The 20,088-nt window shown below is 41.9% G+C and overlaps 2 protein-coding genes across 8 annotated transcripts; one reads left to right on the top strand and one right to left on the bottom strand.

The window, feature by feature from the left end:
* Nucleotides 1–35: 35 nt before the first annotated feature.
* On the bottom strand, nt 36–6,672 carry LOC123319034 (WD repeat-containing protein 44). 3 transcript variants are annotated; one of them, XM_044905851.1, is made up of 12 exons: nt 6,444–6,672; nt 6,136–6,250; nt 5,824–6,085; nt 5,443–5,735; nt 3,455–3,864; nt 3,319–3,397; nt 3,115–3,261; nt 2,766–3,011; nt 2,526–2,711; nt 741–1,445; nt 384–662; nt 36–331 (listed from the first exon to the last, which is right to left on the bottom strand). In XM_044905851.1, the coding sequence occupies exons 1-12, from the start codon at nt 6,512–6,514 to the stop codon at nt 188–190; spliced, it is 2,937 nt and encodes a 978-aa protein (XP_044761786.1). In that variant the 5' UTR covers nt 6,515–6,672; the 3' UTR covers nt 36–187. The 3 variants fall into 3 exon arrangements, with proteins under 3 accessions (XP_044761786.1, XP_044761784.1, XP_044761785.1); XM_044905849.1 differs by having other exon boundaries at nt 3,115–3,397; XM_044905850.1 differs by having other exon boundaries at nt 3,115–3,397; nt 6,136–6,247.
* On the top strand, nt 6,282–20,055 carry LOC123319036 (fragile X mental retardation syndrome-related protein 1). Of its 5 annotated transcripts, none has more exons than XM_044905857.1 (14): nt 6,282–6,411; nt 6,747–6,895; nt 7,465–7,517; nt 7,579–7,729; nt 7,900–8,063; nt 8,114–8,365; nt 8,674–8,733; nt 9,169–9,316; nt 9,446–9,727; nt 11,965–12,208; nt 16,401–16,595; nt 17,215–17,337; nt 18,066–18,257; nt 19,092–20,055. In XM_044905857.1, the coding sequence occupies exons 2-13, from the start codon at nt 6,845–6,847 to the stop codon at nt 18,224–18,226; spliced, it is 1,884 nt and encodes a 627-aa protein (XP_044761792.1). In that variant the 5' UTR covers nt 6,282–6,411; nt 6,747–6,844; the 3' UTR covers nt 18,227–18,257; nt 19,092–20,055. The 5 variants fall into 5 exon arrangements, with proteins under 5 accessions (XP_044761792.1, XP_044761789.1, XP_044761793.1 ...); XM_044905854.1 differs by having other exon boundaries at nt 6,283–6,411; nt 11,965–12,412; XM_044905855.1 differs by lacking the exon at nt 8,674–8,733 and having other exon boundaries at nt 6,286–6,411; nt 11,965–12,412.
* The last annotated feature ends 33 nt before the right edge of the window (nt 20,056–20,088 follow it).

Here is a 20,088-nt window from a genome sequence, read left to right as displayed (position 1 = left end):
AATCCGATTATCCGGGTGATAAAAAAAAGATGGGGTAATTTTTCTAAAATTTTATATACAACCAATTTACAATAAATACAATAACTTTCTACAATATTCATTTCGATTAGATTCTATAAAATTTGGATAAAAAGAATTAACAAACAAATTATAAGCGAACTTTCAACGATTCGATCGGTAAAAATCATTAAGCCATGGCCGAAACCGGTAACGAACTATGTTTTGGTTTCATCTTATTTATGAATACTTTGATGCAGCCGTTGAAATCGGCCGATACCAACACGTACCCCCCGCAACCCTTCGTGTGCTGTTCCACTATCGGATCCTCCACCTGAAAACGATACGATTAAACCCCTAACCTCAACAATCCCCCAAACACCGACCTTATTATCTTCGTCCTCCTGCGCCTCCGACCTAGTAGCCTCCTCCACCATCTTGATTATGCTCTCCGGGTTAGGAGCGAATATTGCGCAGGTCACCGTGTTGTTGTGCGCCTTTATCGCCTCCCAGAAATCGTTGCGGTCCCGTCTCACCGAGGAGAACTTGGCGTAGTCGTGGTTGGTCTTCCAGATGTACACGTCCCTGTTCTCCGAACCGCTGACCACGTACTTCCCGTCGTGGCTGAAGCTCGCCTTGATCTGACTGCTCATGTTCACGTAACCCTGAAAGATCGTCCTTGATATGTACCTCGGAAAAAGACTGTATTGTCTCGTCCTTGATACATAAATACTATGTTTTACCTTGTACTTGCAGCTGACGTTGAGGTCGATCAGGTCGTACAACCTGATCCTGCTATCATTCGACGTTATCAGTATCTTATCCTGCCCCGGCATCGGTTCGATACCGCTGATCTTCCTACCAACCGCGTTCCTACCCCTGGAAGACCTCACGTGGATCTGGGTGTGATACTTCAACTGATCGGTGTTGTAGAAGATGCACCGCCCGTCGTACGTCCCGACCACCGCAAACATGCCGTTCTGACAGAAGTTCGCGGCCGTTATAAGCTTCGTGGTGCCCTCCACCTCGTTCCAGACGGCCACCTTCTTATCGGGGATGTTCCACAGCCTCAGTTTACCGTCCAGCGAGCCGCTGAGGAAGTACCTGTCGTCCCTGGGATGGAAGACGATAGCCGTGACGAAATCGATGTGCTGGAAGCAGCACAGGCACTCCTTGCGCGATATGTGCCACAGTCTGACCGTCTTGTCCATCGAGGAGGACAGTATGAAGTAGTTCTTGGACCAGGACACGTCCAGCAGGTCGGACGTGTGGCCGGAGTAGGTGCAGAAGGGTTTCGGCATGAACACCAGCTTGGAGTTCTCCCGGTTGCTGTTCATCGCCTCCATGTTGGCCAGACTGGCGCTCGCGTCGTTCGAGTGGTGGGAGACGAGGGATTCCTGCGACGGGGTGGGGGATACCTTTTCCGCGTTGTACTTGGTCCGCATCTCCTGAAAATTCGAAAGAGAACCGATGCACGACAGAAAAAACCTGCATTATACGCCACATAAATATGAAATTTATGTGGATAGAGGAGGCAAGGTCCATCGAAAGATGTCTAATGAGTGGACTGCAGCTTAAGCGGGTTGGCCATCGCTTTTATCATTAATATTCCTGTGGGATGGGTGATGATTGACGTTTGCTATGGCGAAAACTGGCATTTGCTTAGCCGAAAATTGGCTGCGGTGATAAATGGTCAAGGCCATGGTATTTGTTTGTTTCGACGATGATTGGCCTCCGCTATGGCGATAAATGGCCTTCGCTAAGCCAATAATTGGCCGTATTGCATTCATGTTTCTATCGAAATAGCGAGAATTGGCTTTCGCTACAGCGATGACTGACTTTCGCTACGCCGATAAATGGACAAGGCCACGGTTATTGCTTGTATCGCGTTAAATAATGTTTCTATGGGAATGGCGATGATTGGCCTCCGCTATAGCGATAAATGGCCTTCGCTATGCCCATAACTGGTTTTTGATATGGCGGTAACTGTTCTTCGCTATAGCGATAAATGGCCTTCGCTATGACGATAAGTGGTTTTCGCTATGCCGATAAATGATCTTCACTATAGCGATAAATGGCATTCGCTATAGCGATAAATGTCCTCCGCTATGCCGATAAATGATCTTCGCTATGTCGACAATTGATCTTCGCTATAGCGATAAATGTCCTTCGCTATGGCGATAACTGGTCTTAGCTATATCGATAATTGGCCACCGCTACAACGATGACAGACTTCCGTTACGCCGATTTATTGGCCATGGCCGCGGTGATTGCTCGTATCGCGTTAAATAACGTTTCTATCGGAACGGCGATGATTGGCCTCCGTTATGGCGATAAATGGCCTTCGCTATGGCGATAAGTGACCTTCGCTAAGCCGATAATCTGCCATGGCTACGGTGATGATTGCATTTAATAATGTTTCTGTCGAAACGGCGATCATTGGCCTTCGCTACATCGATTAGTGTCCTTCGCTACGGAGATATTAGTCATGCCTCCTCTATCCACACATCTCTTCGACGTCCACCCACCTGGAAGAACTGGAACGCGTCCCTAACGATCCATATCCTCAACACCTTATCTTGTCCGGCGGTCGCCAGTAACTTACCGCAGCAAGAGAATTTCATACACCATATCGGACCTTCGTGTTCGTCGTTCAGCTCCTGAACGTGCTCGACCTTCTCGAACTCGTAGGGCCCCTTGTGCGAGTTCGAGGTCTAAACAGAATAATCGACGGTTTAAAGTATAATTTCGAGGTTAAGGTTGCTCACTTTAAGCTTAATGTTCTGCTCTCCGGGATGCACGTTGTCGATGATATCGATGGTGTCTTCTTTGTGACGGGCGTGCGACACTTCTTGTGCGATGCTCTTCGCCTTATGCATTGTCTTCTTGACGGTAGAGTCCAGGAACCTCTTCAGTTTGGCGGTCCTCCTACGCACCCTACCACCCTCCGAACTCTCCGCGTCCACCACCGGGATCTCCGATTTCTTCAGGTCCACGCTCTCCTCGTCCGACTCCTATCGAGAAAAAAATCGATCGAGATTAAATCAGGAAGAAGCGGTGCCCGAGGATAGTTCCTCGAGGGTCACCACTGGTTTTTGACTTTGTTCATGGCTTTACCTTGTTCTTATCCATGCTGGAACTGCTTACGTACTCCGAGGTCAACCTCATGATGTGCAACGACAGCGGATTTATGCATTGCGGCAGCTTGTCTTCTGCCACGCTCAGCGGCACCCTCTCGCCGGTGTCCAGATTGAGAACGGTCACCTGTTCCAATATTTCAAGATCAGATAGTTGCTTCCCCGAATCGGTGTGAGTCCTAACCTTCATTGCCATCATGTTCTCGTCGCCCGCCGACTTTCTCCTAGCCTTCGAATTGGAAGCCGACGATTGATTCGTGCCCCTTAGGTCGAATCACGTTCATTCTCGGGGAAAAAACAAGGTTAAAAACAAGACTTACCTGTGCGGTCCCAGGCTGTAATGCCCCACGCTACTCCTACCGGAAGACCCCCTAGTACCGGCAGCGACGGAGCTCGAAAAATCCTTGACCAAAGACATGCATCCGACCTTTTCAGCGATCTCCACCTTGGAACTCTTCCTCGCCTTGTAACTCTCGGTGTCCTGGGGCTTCACCACGAACTGGCCCTTCAGGGCCTGGTTTATGTCCAGCGAATGTACCGACTTCAAGGTGGAGTTCCTGGAGCTCTTCGAACTCTTGGATTCTTGGACCTCCGGCGGCTCCTTGGAGGACGGTAAGGAGGATTGTTTGGGAAGGGAATGCTCGAATTCTCTGGTCAGGGACTCCACCGTGCTTATGGGACTGGCCAGGTGATGGGAAGAAGTTTGGAATGTTGTCGTGGAAGCCGATTTCTGCGGAGAACGATAAATGACAACAAACTAGGCGTTTGGTGGCGATAAATCCAAAGAGATGAGTTTTATACGATTTTCAGAACATGTTGTAAGTATTAGTAGCCAAAGAGGTTAGTTCAGAGACCTACAGAAGAGTAGAAACCAGGTAAAAGTAGGTCTACTTTCAAAGTAGGTCGAAAGAGCCGTAGATTTTATATGCTGGGTTGACCCAGAGGGCGCTAGAAGCACGGCTCTTCTACAGTGACTTTATCATAGACATATAGACATTAACTGTGCCTTCCCTTTCTATCTATGCATGAAATAGGGTCAAAAAAGTGACAGAGAGAAACTGAACATCGGGCATGCAGTTACCTCTTTGTAGAATTTTTATTGGTCCACGCTCACCTCTAAGTGAACAAATAGAGACAGGTAAATGCCCGACGATTATTTCTCTCTTTCTATTAAAAAGCCAAATTCATGCTGACATCGCTCAGCTCATGTCTCTATGTCTATGGACTTATTGGACAATATACCCCCCCACAGTGGCGACATAGGCTGTCTCATTTTCTATTGGTTAATCCCCCACGTTTTGTCGGACGTCAAAATGACAGTTATTTGCATAGATTTTCTAACCTATTTTATTATTTCTATGATTATTTGTCTACGTCCTTGAAAAAACACGGCTGACTTTTGACAGTTCAAAAAAACTCGAAATCGCCTGGATCGATTCTGACCGAAACCGAAAGACTGCAAATGAGCATAAACGTGTACAATTAAACATCAATATGGGCTCTACAATGAAGAAATCTGCTAGAACTAGGCGTTTGGGGGCGATAAATCCAAAGAGTTGATGTTTTATAAGATTTTCAGGACAAGTTTTAAGTATCAGTAACCAAAAGGGTTAATTCAGAGACCTACAGAATGTAAAACCAGGTAAAAGTAGGTCAACTTTCGAAGTAGGTCGAAAGATCCGTAGATTTTATATGCTTGGCTGACCCAGAGGGCGCTAGAAGCACAGCTCTTCTACTGCGCCTATTGGTTCTTTCCAAAATCGCATCTTTACAATATGTTACATCAATACCGTTCCTTTATTACGATTAGAGCAAAGCAACCTGAAAATCTGCTCGCTGACTACTCCGAGATGCAATTCTGAAACTCTGCTTATATATCCCCACGTGGCAACATAGGCTATCTCATTTTCTATTGGTTTATCCGCCATTTTTTGTCGGACGTCAAAATTACAGTTATTCGCATAGATTTTCTAACCTATATCATTATTTCTATGATTATCAGTGAACTCTAAAAGAAGAAGAGTTCACTGATGATTATTTGTCAATGTCCTTGACAAACATGGCGCACTTTTGACTGTTCAAAATACTCGAAATCGCCTGAATCGATTCTGACCGAAACTAAAAGACTGCAAATGAGCGTCAACGTGTACAATTAAACATCGATATGGGCTTAAAATTGCCAACTGTAGCATGCCTACAATTTTTTCGAAAAAAAACCCAAAAACTCAAGAACCCTTTTTCCCATTTCCACGAAAATCATTAAGCTTTCCAGCTATTTACTGACTGAAAAACCCTTCACTTGACCTACCGTCAAATTTAGCGATCCGACCTCTTTGTTCTTCTTTTTTCTCCTGGGTGGAGCCACCGGAGCCTTGATCAGGGAGGAAGAAGTAGCAGTAGATGTCTTGGTGCTCGCTATGACGTCAGGTTCTTGGAGTTTCGCGGGAGTCTCTACGTTTTGTGCTGGTCTGATAGCGGTCAAGGTGGATATACTGGGGAACTGAGAGACTCCCTTCGAACTCGGTGTGGAACCTGAGTCCAGCGAGCTCGAAGACAAGGCTGAGACTGACACTGCTTTTCTGCCATTTTCCGGGATGGTTCCTGAGGGTTAAATCCAGCACTCATTCAATACACTCAAAGTTTCAAGTGGAATTGTCTTGTTCCTTAACCCTACTTCTTTCTTACTAACCTGAGTCAGTTGCGTTTCCTAAAATCCTCCCCAACCGTCCCAGTGAACTGTGACTTTGTAAACTAACAGTATCATGTTCGATCACCCTGAACGGTTGGGTTATTTTGCTAGGACCCACTGAAACCCCCTCTACAGACGATGTTTGACTGTCTGGTTGAACACACTCCCCGATAGGGGGATCATCATCGTCATTTTGAAGTTTTTGTCTCAATTCCTTGAATTTTTTCCTATTCCTACCGAGTGCATCTGAGGATGCTTCAGACTGAAATTGATACAATGAATGATAGAATTTCAGACCACTAATGTACGTACAGTCTCATCTTCGTCCTTGCTGGCTTCATCTTTGTTCGATTGGCATTTTTTGAAGACATTAGGCTCAGAATTCGCTCGCTGCGTCAAATCCCTAGATAATGTTCGCGATTTTCTGCTAAATTAAAAAATTGTTGATTTTTGACGTTACCAAGCATCATATGACTTTTAAATCCTTTTAAAACTTCAATTGTTTCTAACATAAGTTGAAAGGTGATTGTCAAGTGAGACTGAAGTGCTATTGAGAATAATTCCCAAACCTTTTAAATTCTATATAAGGTATGTAACAGGTCAAAGTTTGAATTTAATACCTTCTATTAGGATGACTTGATACGTCTTCCTCGGCATCGTAAAATTCATCAGAATCACTGTTATTTGACATTTTGGAATTTGTGAGGATGCATTTTCGAAAAACATCAGTTTGCCTTCATTTCGTTCAAATTTTTTAAAACATTCAACATTATTTTTATTTGCATTTGTACTCATGAACGAAATCTACAAATTCCTCCTCACTAGCGCCACATCTGTCAAAATTTTTCTTTTTCTTTCCCTTTCTAACCAATTTCGGCAGACGCGAAACCACAGTTGTTATCTTCGTCTTTCTCATTGTACAGTGGCGGCAGAAACTTGTTTCATCAACTCGACAGACAGAAGAGAAACAGAATTGTAGAAGGACTTTCCTCTCCCAAGAAGTAAATTAAAGTAAATCAACATGGAGGACGTAGCAGTGGAAGTTTGCGGTGAAAATGGGGCTCTTTACAAGGTACGTCCACCGGAAAGTATGAAATTGTGTTCGTTGTGATGGGCATTTTTCCATATTTCGATAATCGGTCGTCTAATCCACGTTAAATACGGTGATATTACTCATATACTTACGTAGAACTGACGGGTTTAGAGGATTGCTAAACGCGGTTCTTTTGACGCCATGACCATTTGACAGGGCGTGAAAATTCCATGTGTTAATTTCGCCAAAATTCCCATAATGAATTTCGTTGATTAACAACACGAACCTTTCCTCACGTATTTGTAGGCTGGACAAAGCTCTAATCGTTCTTACCGCGTAGAGTAAAAGGTTATGTTAGACCATATCAAATTACCTTTCTCAAGAACGATATCTTTTAATATTGGATATTACTCACTGTAATGAATCATTGCTTACTGAAATTAACTAGTGTATCAACCAAAACATTACATAATTCAAGCGTAAAAGAAGATAATACGAGCTGTCAGGGATTCCCCTTTTTCATCTGATCTTATCCTATCTTTTGTTGTTTCATTAGGATTTATGACGTTGAATGTGATGAAAAAAATACAGCATTTTTGTTTTTGCAGGGTTACGTCTTGGACGTATTCGATGATGAGGTTTTAATACATTTCGAAGATGAGTAAGTTGATGGTTTGAACTAGTGAAAGGAGGTAAAGTAACCTGTTTTTTATTGTCCGTAGGTGGCAGCCAGATTCTAGGTTTCCCTTTGCACAGGTCAGGTTACCGCCAAAGCCTGACCAAAAAACAGAATTCACTGAGAATATGGAGGTAGAGGTATATTCGAGAGCCAACAATCAAGATGGATACGGTTGGTGGAAATGTAGAATTAAAGTGAGTAATTTCAACGTATTGAACATTGTTTTGATCAATTTGTCAATGGTTGTAGGTTAAGTAACTGTCAGTTGAGATTGGTAACACTGTTTCTGTGAGATGTTTTGATTGGTTGACAGTTTAACCTTACTTTTCACTATGAAAATTTCAAGTTTTGTTACTTTTTACAGATGATGAAGGGTGATTTTTACGTATTAGAATATTCCGGCTGGGAGACCACATACACAGAAATCGTCAGTGTGGATCGGTTGAGGCCGAAAAACAACAACCCACCGATCACGAAGAACATGTTCTTCAAGTTCGAGATCGAGGTGCCTGAAGGTTTGAGGGAGTGGTGAGTCTCTTTATGTAATAAAAACGGCCTGATCCCCCTGTTTCCTTTAGTCCTTTCATCCTCAGCGACAAGATCGAGAACGCACACAAGGAATTCCAGAAGGCGATAGGGGCAGCCCTTATCAGGTACGTGCCGGAGAAGGGGGTGCTCTTGGTGATATCCAGGAGCGAGGCCAGCGCGAGGACTGCTTCATTGCTGCAGGACATGCACTTTAGGAGTCTATCGCAGAAGGTGTTCTTACTTAAGCGTACCGAGGAGGCTGTTAGGCAGTTGGAGAGCACCAAGCTGGCTTCCGTTGGAGGGTGAGTTGGTTTTATATCGTGCTAGGTGGTTTTTTAGATTAAAGTTTACAGGGTGAGTCTTGAAAATGTCTTTAGGTTATCGGGAATAAGGTTAGATAAGATCGTTGAAAGATGACGAAAATTTCGATCTTCGATATTCCTTTCTACTTTAATCGTGTGTTTTCAGTGCAAGTTTTGTTTCGAAAGTACCCAATATTTTCCATCCCTCAATTTGGGTGATCCGAAATTGCCTAAAAAGATGTTTGTGTGTTTGTATCACAGCCAGAAGAGACGCTCGACCTTGACTTGTTGTATGTTCTCTATTTCAGGAGGTACAAGCCCTCGCACGTGCGCACCTCTAATTACGAGGGTACAAGGGCGAACTCCAGGTGAGACTCACCAAAGACACACACACCCACACGTAGCATGAATGTAGCAATGTAGAGGAGAAATCGTTGGGGGAAAACGGGGGTGCAATCTCTTATACTTTTGTCGTCGGTCCTGGCTCTCATCTGGCGTTCTTTTTATGGCAATTTTCGGATTGTGTCCAAGTTCCTGGCATGGGGTCTTATTTTTTTTGTACCGTTAATGTTTTACGTTGTTTGCATGGTTTCTTTTACGTTCTCTCGAGCCAGGATTGTGTTTCTCCCCTTTCTGTCTGTCGTTGGTTGGGTGGCATGTTATGTTGAATTTTTTGAGTTTAACGAAGCCTCCTTTATGTTGTGGATGGGTTATGTATGTTCGTTCGTCTCTTGTTACATCAATCGGTGGACTTATCTGAGGTTGTCTTTACCTTGATGCGTGAACAGATCGTTTTCTTGTAGATATTCCGACGAGTTCAGCGTGAGGGAGGATCTCATGGGTCTGGCGATCGGGGCACACGGCGCCAACATCCAGCAGGCCAGGAAGATCGAGGGGGTCACGAACATAGAGCTAGAAGAAAATTCCTGTACATTCAAAATATACGGAGAGGTGAGCTATGAACAAAATTAAAGATTCACAGAAATGTAGCAATAGTTCTGTCAGTTGTCAAATATGTCAATGTCAGTTTGACATTTGACGGATTTTTCTGTGATCCCGCTCACGAATTTCCGTTTTCAGACTGAACTGGCGGTGAAGAAGGCCAGGTCCATGTTGGAGTACAGCGAGGAGTCGCTCCAGGTGCCCAGGAACCTGGTCGGCAAGGTGATAGGGAAGAGCGGTAGGATCATCCAGGAGATAGTCGATAAGAGCTGCGTCGTTCGGGTGAAGATTGAGGGGGAGAACGAGCCGCAGCCGACGATCCCGAGGGAGGAGGGTCAGGTGACTTTCGTGTTTGTGGGTACGGTGGATAGTATAACGAACGCCAAGGTCCTGATACAGTATCACCTGGCGCATCTGAGGGTGAGTCGATATTTTATTTTTTTTTTTGTCGATTTTATGATGTCTCCTTGATGGGAATGATTTAAACGGAGGTGGCAAGGTCCATTGGAAACTGTAATTCGATAGCGATACTCCACTCACTTTTTTGAAAGTAGTCTGTTGGCCTTGGAATAATTTTTTTGAGTTTTTGTAACTAAAATTGAGTAAAGTTGGTGTAATTGGAATGTCGTTGATGTTTAAAAGACGTTGTCTTATCCATTTATCAACTCTTCTTTCTATACGGTGCAACAATGCGTTAACTCTTTCCAATCATGTGCTTTTTATGTGTCGATAATTCAATATTACTTCATAATGAAATTGAATACGCTTAAACACTGATCTCCTGTACTTTCCATATGAATAACTAGATAAAGTGTATTTTGGATCAGTTTATATAAAGGTTAATTATTTTCGAATTAATTTTTTTTCCGAAGTGAATCTTTCGGTTTGAGAATATCTGCTAGGCAAGCTCCGGTTATTCGTCTTTCGTTTGGCACTGTTTTTTTTTTCGCGACCCTCGAGATGCAGCGGTTTGCTCACATACAGGGTGAGTCTTCGATTCGTACAAATATGTTAAGAGTAGTTTCTCGAGGTCAAAAGAAACACTTTTTTCCTTCACCATTTTTTCCGAATCGGCTCGGTTTAAAAGATACAGGCTGTTGAAAAACCGTAAAAAAGTTCATTTTTAGTTTTACTCACAATCGGTTTTATCGAATGAAATAATTTTCGAAACATAGTTTTTCATTTATTTGATGAATCTTTTTCGAACACAAGATATCACCCACGTCTTCCAGTTTTCTCATTATGATCATTAAGTACCATAAAAAACCAAAAATTCGAAGAACCCAACTCTTGAAACTAAAATGGACGCTACCGAATGAGTATTTGAAGGTTTTGTAAACTGAAAGTATTCATATTTTCTCGTAAAATGCGCCGTTTTCGAGTAATTTGACGTTCAAAAATTAAAAACTTTCTGTGAAATTTGAAAATTGGATACTTTGGCTGAATACAACTCTGTTTAAAAGTTGTGAAAGGGTATATCAGTCACCGGGAACCTCAGTTTTTATACAATTTATTCAATTAGTTACGTTTCGAGACTTTTAGTCCCTTCTTCAAGCTATGAATATTAGATAAATAGACTTTTTCCTTTGAAACATTGTTCAAAATCGTGGTTGTAAATAAATAATATAATAAACATCTCTGGGGGACAACAATCTCTTTGATGTATATCAATAATTTTCCATTTATGAACCCGATATTGATATACGTCAAAGAGATTGTTGTCCCCCAGAGATGTTTATTATATTATTTATTTACAACCACGATTTTGCACAATGTTTCAAAGGAAAAGTCTATTTATCTAATATTCATAGCCTGAGGAAGAAACTAAAAGTCTCGAAACGTAGCTAATTGAATAAACTGTATAAAAACTGAGGTTCCTGGTGACTGATATACCCTTTCACAACATATAATATAGGAACGATATGAAAACCTAGTCTGTTTAAAAGATTCACAGACTGTAGAGTCACAGATATAGCTAGTTATCCTGAAGGTAATTCTTTCCAGGGGTGGCTTAGCTCATTATGCAAATTTAAAATGGCTATATCTTTTTATCAGAGCCTATTCGGAAAAAATGGTATAGGAAAACAGTGTTTCTTTGAACCTCAAGTATCTACCATTAAAATTTTATACAAGTCGAAGACTCATCCTGTATAGGGATTTCCCAACGCTCCAAATCAACTGATTTTCCCCTCTTGCCTCTATCACTGGGTGCTTACGAAATTTGTATATACCTATTAGGACCTTGCCTACTCCACGTACAAGGTGTACTCAAAGGCGAGTCTTTTTCAACAGAGAACTCGTCGAAACTGTTCATTTTACACAAAAAAAATCTCCAAAATCGAGTATCCAAGATGGCATACCTCAAGTTCGATGCGATTTCATCAAACTGACGAACTTTAAGACGACACCTAACCTAACCCCGTCCAAAAAATCCTTCCGAGCTCGCGTAGCCGGACTACATCGATTTGACCGTCATCGTTGGTCGAGTTATCCGGTACCCATGAGTTTCAATGAGAGCGAAACTAACGTCGACAACTTTCCAACAGTTTCTGATGATGCTGTTTATCCTGACCAGTTCTCAATGAAAAAAAAAACTCTCCTATCGAGACTTTAACGTGGCCAAATACCTGGAGAGAAATATTTATTTGATTTTTCAGGAGGTCGAGCAACTCCGGCAGGAGAAACTGGAGATCGACGAGCAGCTGCGCAGCATCCACGGCACGAACCTGGGCTCGATGCAGAGCCTGCCGATGGGCAGGCGGAACGACCGCGGCTACAACAGCGACATGGACGGCGGCGGCCGTCCCCGCGGCTCGATGAGGGGCAGGGGCGGGCGCGGCCGCGGCTCCGGCTACCGCAACCAGCAGCAGCAGCAGCAGAACGACAGATACAACAACTCCGGTAGTAACTTTGACTATGTAAATAACGTCGACAGACACAACAACCACGAAGGAAATGGCAAGGGAGGCGGCGGCGGGGGGCGGGGCAACGGCGGCGGACACGCCGTCAACGGCCGTCCCCCCAGAGGCAACAACAACAACAACAGAGAGCGCTCCAGTCGCGGCAGGCTGTCCGTCGACTCGGCGGGCGGCGGCGACAGAGAAAGAAAGTGATTTTCCTTATTTACAAAACGTTCCGTTTGTCTCTATCTCTCTCTCTCACTCAACAAAACAAAAAAAACACGTCTAATTCGATGGTTGATTTGAGCGTTTGTTGTTGAACGTTCCGAACGGCTTTGTGCGTCACTATCTCGGCGTTTTTACGCGCTGAAGGCATCGGCGGGTATAGCTCGGGATTTTTTTCGTTTTAAACTCACGATCCAGGGGTTACAGACGGTCTAGTTGGATGATTTCACTTTTGAAATCATTTTACCAACGATTTGAAGTGATTCCCTTCGATTTTTACCGTTTTTTCGATTCATATGTCATACTTGTCAGTTGTCACTTTTGAAGTTGCCTCCGATTGCGAATTTCTGTTCTGTGGTCCAAAACACGTAAGTAAACAAGTTTTCTTTACATTCGACAGTGGGTTTTCCCAAAGAAATTGACGTTATTTATGGAATATTCAATTTCAGAGGCCATCAATTGAAGGGATTGAAGGGCTTCAAACAATCAAACCGAATATTGTCGCTTTAAAACAACCTCAAACCGGTGTTTTCCGCTTTAGAAATCATTTCGCCAACGATTTAAAATGATTTCCTGCGATATTCACCATTTCTTACGTCACACGTCAGTTTAGCTGTCACTTTTTGAGGTTATGCCTCGGAACGCGAATTTCCTGCCCTATGACCCAAACCACGTAAGTAAAGCTACCTTTGCTATATTCGACGGTGCCTTCAGCTTAAGAATCGCCATTTTTTTGTTTCGTTTCGGTTTCGGAGCTGGGCTTTTTCGAAGGGACTGGCGCAATTTATGGAATATTCCACTTCAGAGGTTGTCTACAAGGAGTTGATCGATTTGGCGCTATTCAACTCAAAAATTGAGGTGAGGCGTCAGTTGTCACTAAAGTGTCAGTTGTCACTAAAGTGTCAGTTGTCACCTTCAACATCGAAAGGTTGGTTGACTCGAATTTATTGGGCGTTTCCCTTCGAAAAATCCATTTCCGCGCATCTACCCCACACTTTCCACGATTTCTAAATCTCGCCCGCGGAACGACGTACTCTGATGATGCACAAAGCCACGAATAAAAAAATAAAATGTTTTCTGGTGACTGACCCGGCCGATGATGACCTTTTCAATGTAATAAAGTATAACGTAATCTGTATTTTGCACAGATATGATGAGGGAAGAAATAACAAAAACTAAAAAAAAAATCTAACACTGAGAAGGGCGATGACGAACGCGAGGTCGATCGATACAAGGTGAAGCAAAAATTTTTTGAAGACCCTGCGTTTTTTACGGATAATCGTCGGAAATGCAACAAGAAAATCGTTCGCCTTCGTCATTGCCTCGAACAGCTTGTGGATGTCGTCTAGTTTCGACTAACTTGTCATCATGTTCTTCCAAATTCCTTGTGTCTGCATTCTTAACGTTCTGTTCGGTGTTTTGGAACGTGAGGATCGAATTTTTAAATATTTAGCTTCGTTCGGTGCATAGCTGTTTGAACTTTTTGCGTTCGTTGTGTGCGCGAAGTTGTTCCAGCACTGTTAAATTTGTGCTGAATTGTGCTATGTTTGCAATGCTTCGTCCAGTTGAAATTTTTCTCTACGGCTCTCGAGTTATTTTACGAAATGTATCGAATCGGCCAGCTAAGCACTTGAAATGTTGTGTTTTAATGTTTTTAATCCGTGCTAGATTGGTCTATTGTTCGAAAAATCAGTAAAGAATCTCAACAGCACAATTTTTTTCGTTGATCGAAAAGTGCTGTGACAACTTCGCACACATAAGATCAATAGACACATGGTGACATCGTAAATTTGGGAAAGACCAGAGAGTTTTCTCGAAAACTGGTCCGGTACCACTGATTGGTAGTTGATGTCAAGTATCAAGAATGATTTCAATTTTGTTCTGACCTACTCTTGACATTTCCTTTGTTTTTGTTCGTTTCGTCTTGGTAACTTTTAACGAATTTGTGTGGTTCTGTCTTTTTTTTAATTGTTTGTGTCGTTTTTTCATTTTTTTTTTCAGATAACATAGCCGGTTGGTTTTTATTGTTGTTTTTGTATTGTACAGTACTCGAGTATGATAAATATTCGGTTTTAACACTTACATTTGCGATTTTTCGCTAGCTTTTAAAGTATGGACATTTAATGGCTTTGATGTAACGGAGGATGTGGTGCTGGGGTACCAAAGAAACCCGCAAAGCATCCGCATATTCCGTATCTAATATTGTCATAATATTAATTAGATGAATACTGAATAGCAAACAAACGTTTCGTGCTACGAAATTCCCGAACAGCTTTGGGCGTGCAAAACTCGACGCGCCTGCTTGCGTACACACACGATCGTAACGAACGTTCGACATTGACTTAAACCCTCACCGATATGACGTCTGAAGGCTGTGATTTTTGCAACTTTTTTAAACCGATACCCGATCCGTCTCATCGACGACTCTGTGACTTTTTCAACCGGAAATTGTTGGAATCTGATCGGACCCTGAGAAAAAATCCATTGAAATTCGACTTTCATCTCGATAAGTAGATACGAATGAAAAAAATGTAACAATAGTCGACATCTAGACGGTTACTGGACAGTTAGAGAGGTGCGTTGATTTTTTTGTATGCCCAAAGCTGTTTAAACTCGAAAGAAATGCCTGGTTTCCCTCACAAAACCGTCGTGATGCCTTGTAGGTTAGGTTAGGCCACATGGTATGAAAAAAACATCGAAATTTAGGTTTCGACGTCGTTCTGAATTCATTTTTCGGATATTGTTAGCCCAAAAACAGACCCCTGTGGGACTCCACAAGGCTCGCGTTTTCCCCCTCGAAGCCGGGCATTGATTCGTATCGCACAGTGGGAGGGTTATTAAGAGTTCCTCTTCGTATTTGTTTGCTGTGAGGTGAATTTGACGTTAGAATTTCCCCACGAGGTTTAATCGATATCTCTCAAATATGTATGTAAAAAGAATTTTATGCTGGAAGGGTACGCAAGCCAAACTGAACTATCCATGAGAAAATTATTCAAAAGATTATGTCGATGTAGTTAAGTCCGATTGCGATTTTTCAACATTGTGCCCGTTGGCAGAAGTGATTCTGCGTCACTTGTTGCATGGTCTATTTGTGAATGACTTTTTTTTCTAAGAAATATAAACTGATTGAAATGTCATGTGTTTTATTGCGATAGAGTGTGGACTGTGCGCCCTTTCAGCAAATGGCGCGTCTCGTTTCTTTGCATTGTTGCGTTTTTCCGTCTAAATTTACTAACACTCCGTTATCTGCATGTGCATGTTTGCTTGAAGGGTTAACAGACCATGTGATTTTGGACGATACTAACCAGACAAGGGAATCATAGCATGCCTCTTGGCAACAAGGATTCGCAGTTGAGGGTCGAAGGATCAAAGTCCACTTGAAAAATAACCTGTTCGTTCAAACTGTCATGACGCAGATTTCTCCCTAGTTTGGTCAAACGGTGTATTTCCAGTAAGTCAGCCATGTCGTTTCAAAATTAAACCCTACCTGAAGATGTTGAATGCACGAAACGTGGTGCTATTCAACGCTCTGATTTTTCATTTTAAGTTGCAAATAAAAACGAGCAGTGGCGATTGATTGACCTTGAAGATTCACCATTTACTAGAGCATCGAAATAAATTGTGGGAGTTTAACCTAACCTAACTCTTAAATCTTTGACATTACGTTTATCCCACCGATACTTCTATGGAAGACTCTTCGAGCAACACAGGGAAGCCAGACCCGATTCAAGTGTGTCAAAACTTGGTAATGACGTCAAATTTCTCATTTCCTTTCGAATTGAAAGATGGCTAAGACACCAAACTTGACTTATATCGGTCAGAACGAACTGTGAATGCATTGTAGCTTCGAACCTCATCCTGCTAGGGCGGGTCAACGTACTAACCTAAATTTAAGGCGCGTTATCGGGTGTAAACAGAGATCGTCCGAGTTTTTCCCTTCGATGTTCACGTTTTCTCCTTCTAAACAGATTCGAGGCATCAGACCCCGGAGACGGAGGGCGACGAACATCACGGCACCTACCAGAACAGGTCGAAGAGGGGGGGCGGCACCATGAGGAGGGACCTGCCCAGACGGGACAGCCGTAGGGACGACAGGCGTCGTACCACGGACGAGGAAGAGACGGTTCTGGACAACCAAGATGTTTCGTCGAGCGCTGATAGAGGTAGGATGAAATGCGGGAGTTATTTCTACGAGAGTCTATTGAAACTTTTGTTCTTGACGTAATTCTTATCTGTTTTCCGTTTAGAAGTGCTTGTCGTTTGTAGTTTATTGTTTAGTTGGGTTTCTGGGGTGGTTATTCGTAGGGGATTTGGTTTTGTTATGTCTTTTCAGGGATTGCCTCAATATACTCTCGTATTTACGTGATTGCGATGTGAAACGTTTTTTTTTTTTGGGTAGTTTGAGGTAATATGCTTGTACTTAGCGTATGTAATCCCACCAAGCCGTAGAAGAAATATCGATTTATTTGTGCCATCCCTAATCGTACTCATTATATGGTTCAGGCCAAGTGTGCATTCTGTGCTCTACTGTTGACTTTAATAAAATTGTCAAACTTCAATCCGGGAGCACAGATTATAATCGGTGTCAGGGATGGCAAATATCGTTCAAACATCGATTCGTCGATTATTATGAAATGACTTCATTGTTCGATAAATAATAATAGCCTACATCAGCTGACAACAATAATAAATAAGAAAGAACCGCTAAAAGCATATTCCTTCAATCTGCGCCGATGTTGCCCTCTGTCGTATGTTGCTGTATGTTCTATGCGGGTTCTTTAGAATCAGTGTCAAGCGTGGAGGCGTCTTGGGCGTCCGGCAATCCGAGAAGGAGGAGAAAGAGGTTCGGCAAATCGCAAAGCGTCCCGCCCCAACAGCGACAATCGCCGACTAACGAAGAATCAGGTAAGATGTCCGATTGACGGATGGGACGTGCAAGACGACCGCCTAACCTAACTTAACCCTTCTAACGAAGTTTCGGATTAACCGCCTGCGAGGGAAGGTTTGGAAGTGATGAGATGCTACCTTTATCTGTTAAAAATGTTTATTAATATTTTCCTGATCTTTTCTTTCACTACTATCATCAAGTTCGCTGTTGATAGGCTGAGGCGGGTGTTTTATATTGACGACGTCTTTTAAATCTGTTGTTTGATACTCGCCAATGAAAGATTGAGCAACAGAAAAGGATAAAACTCATTTTACGAACTTAATGCAATGTTTTACTCGTGGTAGTGTGTTTAGTTGGGACACCGTGTATACTATTAACGAATCTGTCGTATTACGAGGCGATTACGTGCCAAGTTTAACCTTCCTAACACTTTTTAACAAGTAACGCTGTGGGAATGTTTATCTAACAGTGTAGATGTCTGTTTAAAATTGTTACAATTGTTTTGATTTTTCGTTATTTTGATTGCATTCAAAGGCGGCTAACTTCCAATTGTCACATTTCAATTTTGTAACGTTTAATTATATTCTTATATGTATCAGCAAATTTGCTGCTTTTGCCATCTTTTAGTTTGTGTTACACTGTAGCTAGTGATTGGATGAGTAGTTTATTAGTAGCTTATTTTTCTGCAGATCTGTTGCAAGACCTGGGTTTTCCATTTAGGGTGTCATGTAAAATTTTGTTGCAGTATCGAGCTGGCAGGCCGGCGACCAGAAACAGTTGAGCGACGCCCGTCCCTCTAACGAAAACACCACCAACAACAGTCAAAACTCCAAAGCCCGTGCGAGCAGACAACGGTCTAGGGGCAACAAACCGAAAGAACCCCTCGTCAACGGCACAGCAGCTTAATAGGAAACGACCTAGTGCCAATGTTTTTTAGGTTATTATGATACTAATCTGTATGCTCAAGTTGTACGCAAACATGTTTGGAATTTCATTTGACTTTTTATTATTGTGTTGAAGTAATGTTTGAACGTGGAACTCGCCCTCTGGGTCCATCTCACTTTTGGTGTTTTCCTTCGGGATGTTGAAATCATCGCTTTTTTTGGTGCTCACAGATAATTCACATGATTATTTGAGACAAGTTCCTATGAGTAAGGGGAATGTTTTTTTTTTCAACGTAACGGTGTTGCATTTCTCATATCGACTTCATCCCAGTGTTGAAAAAATGTTGTATTCGTTCCATCCTTTCTGTTTAACTTGTTATATGTGATTTATTTTGTACGTTTCGATATATTTATGTGATTGGCGAATTGTGAAGTGATCTGGGGGAGTTTGTTTCGACGATCGGCTGAATTATAACGTTTAAGTGTTGGTTCGCATTTCAAAGTCGAGATTTCAGAAACTAAATCAAGTACTTGTGCTTCAATTTGTTGTTTATTTCAAACTCAAATGACCAATGATACGTTTGCACGATTCCTTTAGTTTTTGGGATCTCGACAAGATTGAAGAATGAGTTAAATTGAAAAAATTAAAAATCACTCTAGTCTTCGAAGTTGTAATGCAGGATGAATTCGACACTTGACGAAATTTCTCCTCGTTAGAGTCCAAAAATGGAGATTTATATTTTCGTAAATATTTTTATTCTAATTGAAAACGAAAAACAGATGTCTCGAATCAATGGGAGAACTCTTGTAACGGAGGAATTTCGACAGGTTTCGAAACGATTGATTTGAGCTTGTCGAAATCAACTAAACGTTGTCTTTTATTTCAGATCTTGAAATGCGCAGAAATCTCATACAAACTTGTTGTTAGTGATAAAATTAGCATGTACCATCAGTTTTTCTCGATAACTCTGTATGACGAAATTAGGTTCCATGTTGGCTGTTTTATGTACTCTGCATAATATTCTACTAACTACATCTACAAATAATGAAAAGGGTGGTTTTCTGCCCGTAAATTGGATAATACGAGAGAGACTCTATTGGTTCCGTGAACCTTACATCACAGTAAACCGAAGAACTGCCTGTGCTAGTGTAAACACCTCAAGCGGGTAAACTTATTGTGAAAAACTGAACTGAATATTCGTATAACTTTTTCGTTCATGTGACTTTTCTAATGTTTCATATATTAACATGTTAAACGCACATAAAACCATCAAACAATGAAGGTCTTTCGTTATCTCTGTGCTTGAACGACATGTGACCATTTTTCCTACTTCTCGAACGCCGCGCAAATTTTTTTTTCAAGTTCTCGATTCTACCGGCGGCGTTCCCCAAAAATTCTTTATATTTTTTTTTAATATGACCTTACTTTCTGGGTGATTTTCTTAAGTAAATATTTTTAAGTATTTATTCTTATTTTAATTTCTTTTTTGTAGAAAATGTACATTTATTTTTAGATTTTCATGTGTTTTACGATACTTTGCGTTTTGTAAATATATTAGTTTTTGCATCGACGGCAAATTGAATTCAAACATTCAGTATTTCTTTGTTACCAGAGTTTTCCTTTCGAGAGAGTTGAGATTGTGAGTAGTTTTTTAAATGTACGATACGTAAATTTTCTACGTAGGTGTTATGGCTTTGTGTTTTATTTGTTCAATATTATGGAAGCTGTTGCGATGGGTTCAATTTGCCGTTTAGGTATACAACGCGAAATGGAATATTTTGTTGATCCATTTCGGTACCCTGTCAGCTATGTAATAACAATTTGCAACAAATAAAATGCTCGGAAACGTTTCTTCATTTCTTACATTCTTACAGCGTTTTGTT

The sequence above is a fragment of the Coccinella septempunctata genome, chromosome 8 (genome assembly GCF_907165205.1).
Source record: "Coccinella septempunctata chromosome 8, icCocSept1.1, whole genome shotgun sequence".
Classification (NCBI taxonomy): domain Eukaryota; kingdom Metazoa; phylum Arthropoda; class Insecta; order Coleoptera; family Coccinellidae; genus Coccinella; species Coccinella septempunctata.
Note: the sequence above shows the minus strand (reverse complement) of the source record. Positions and strands in the feature narration are given on the sequence as shown.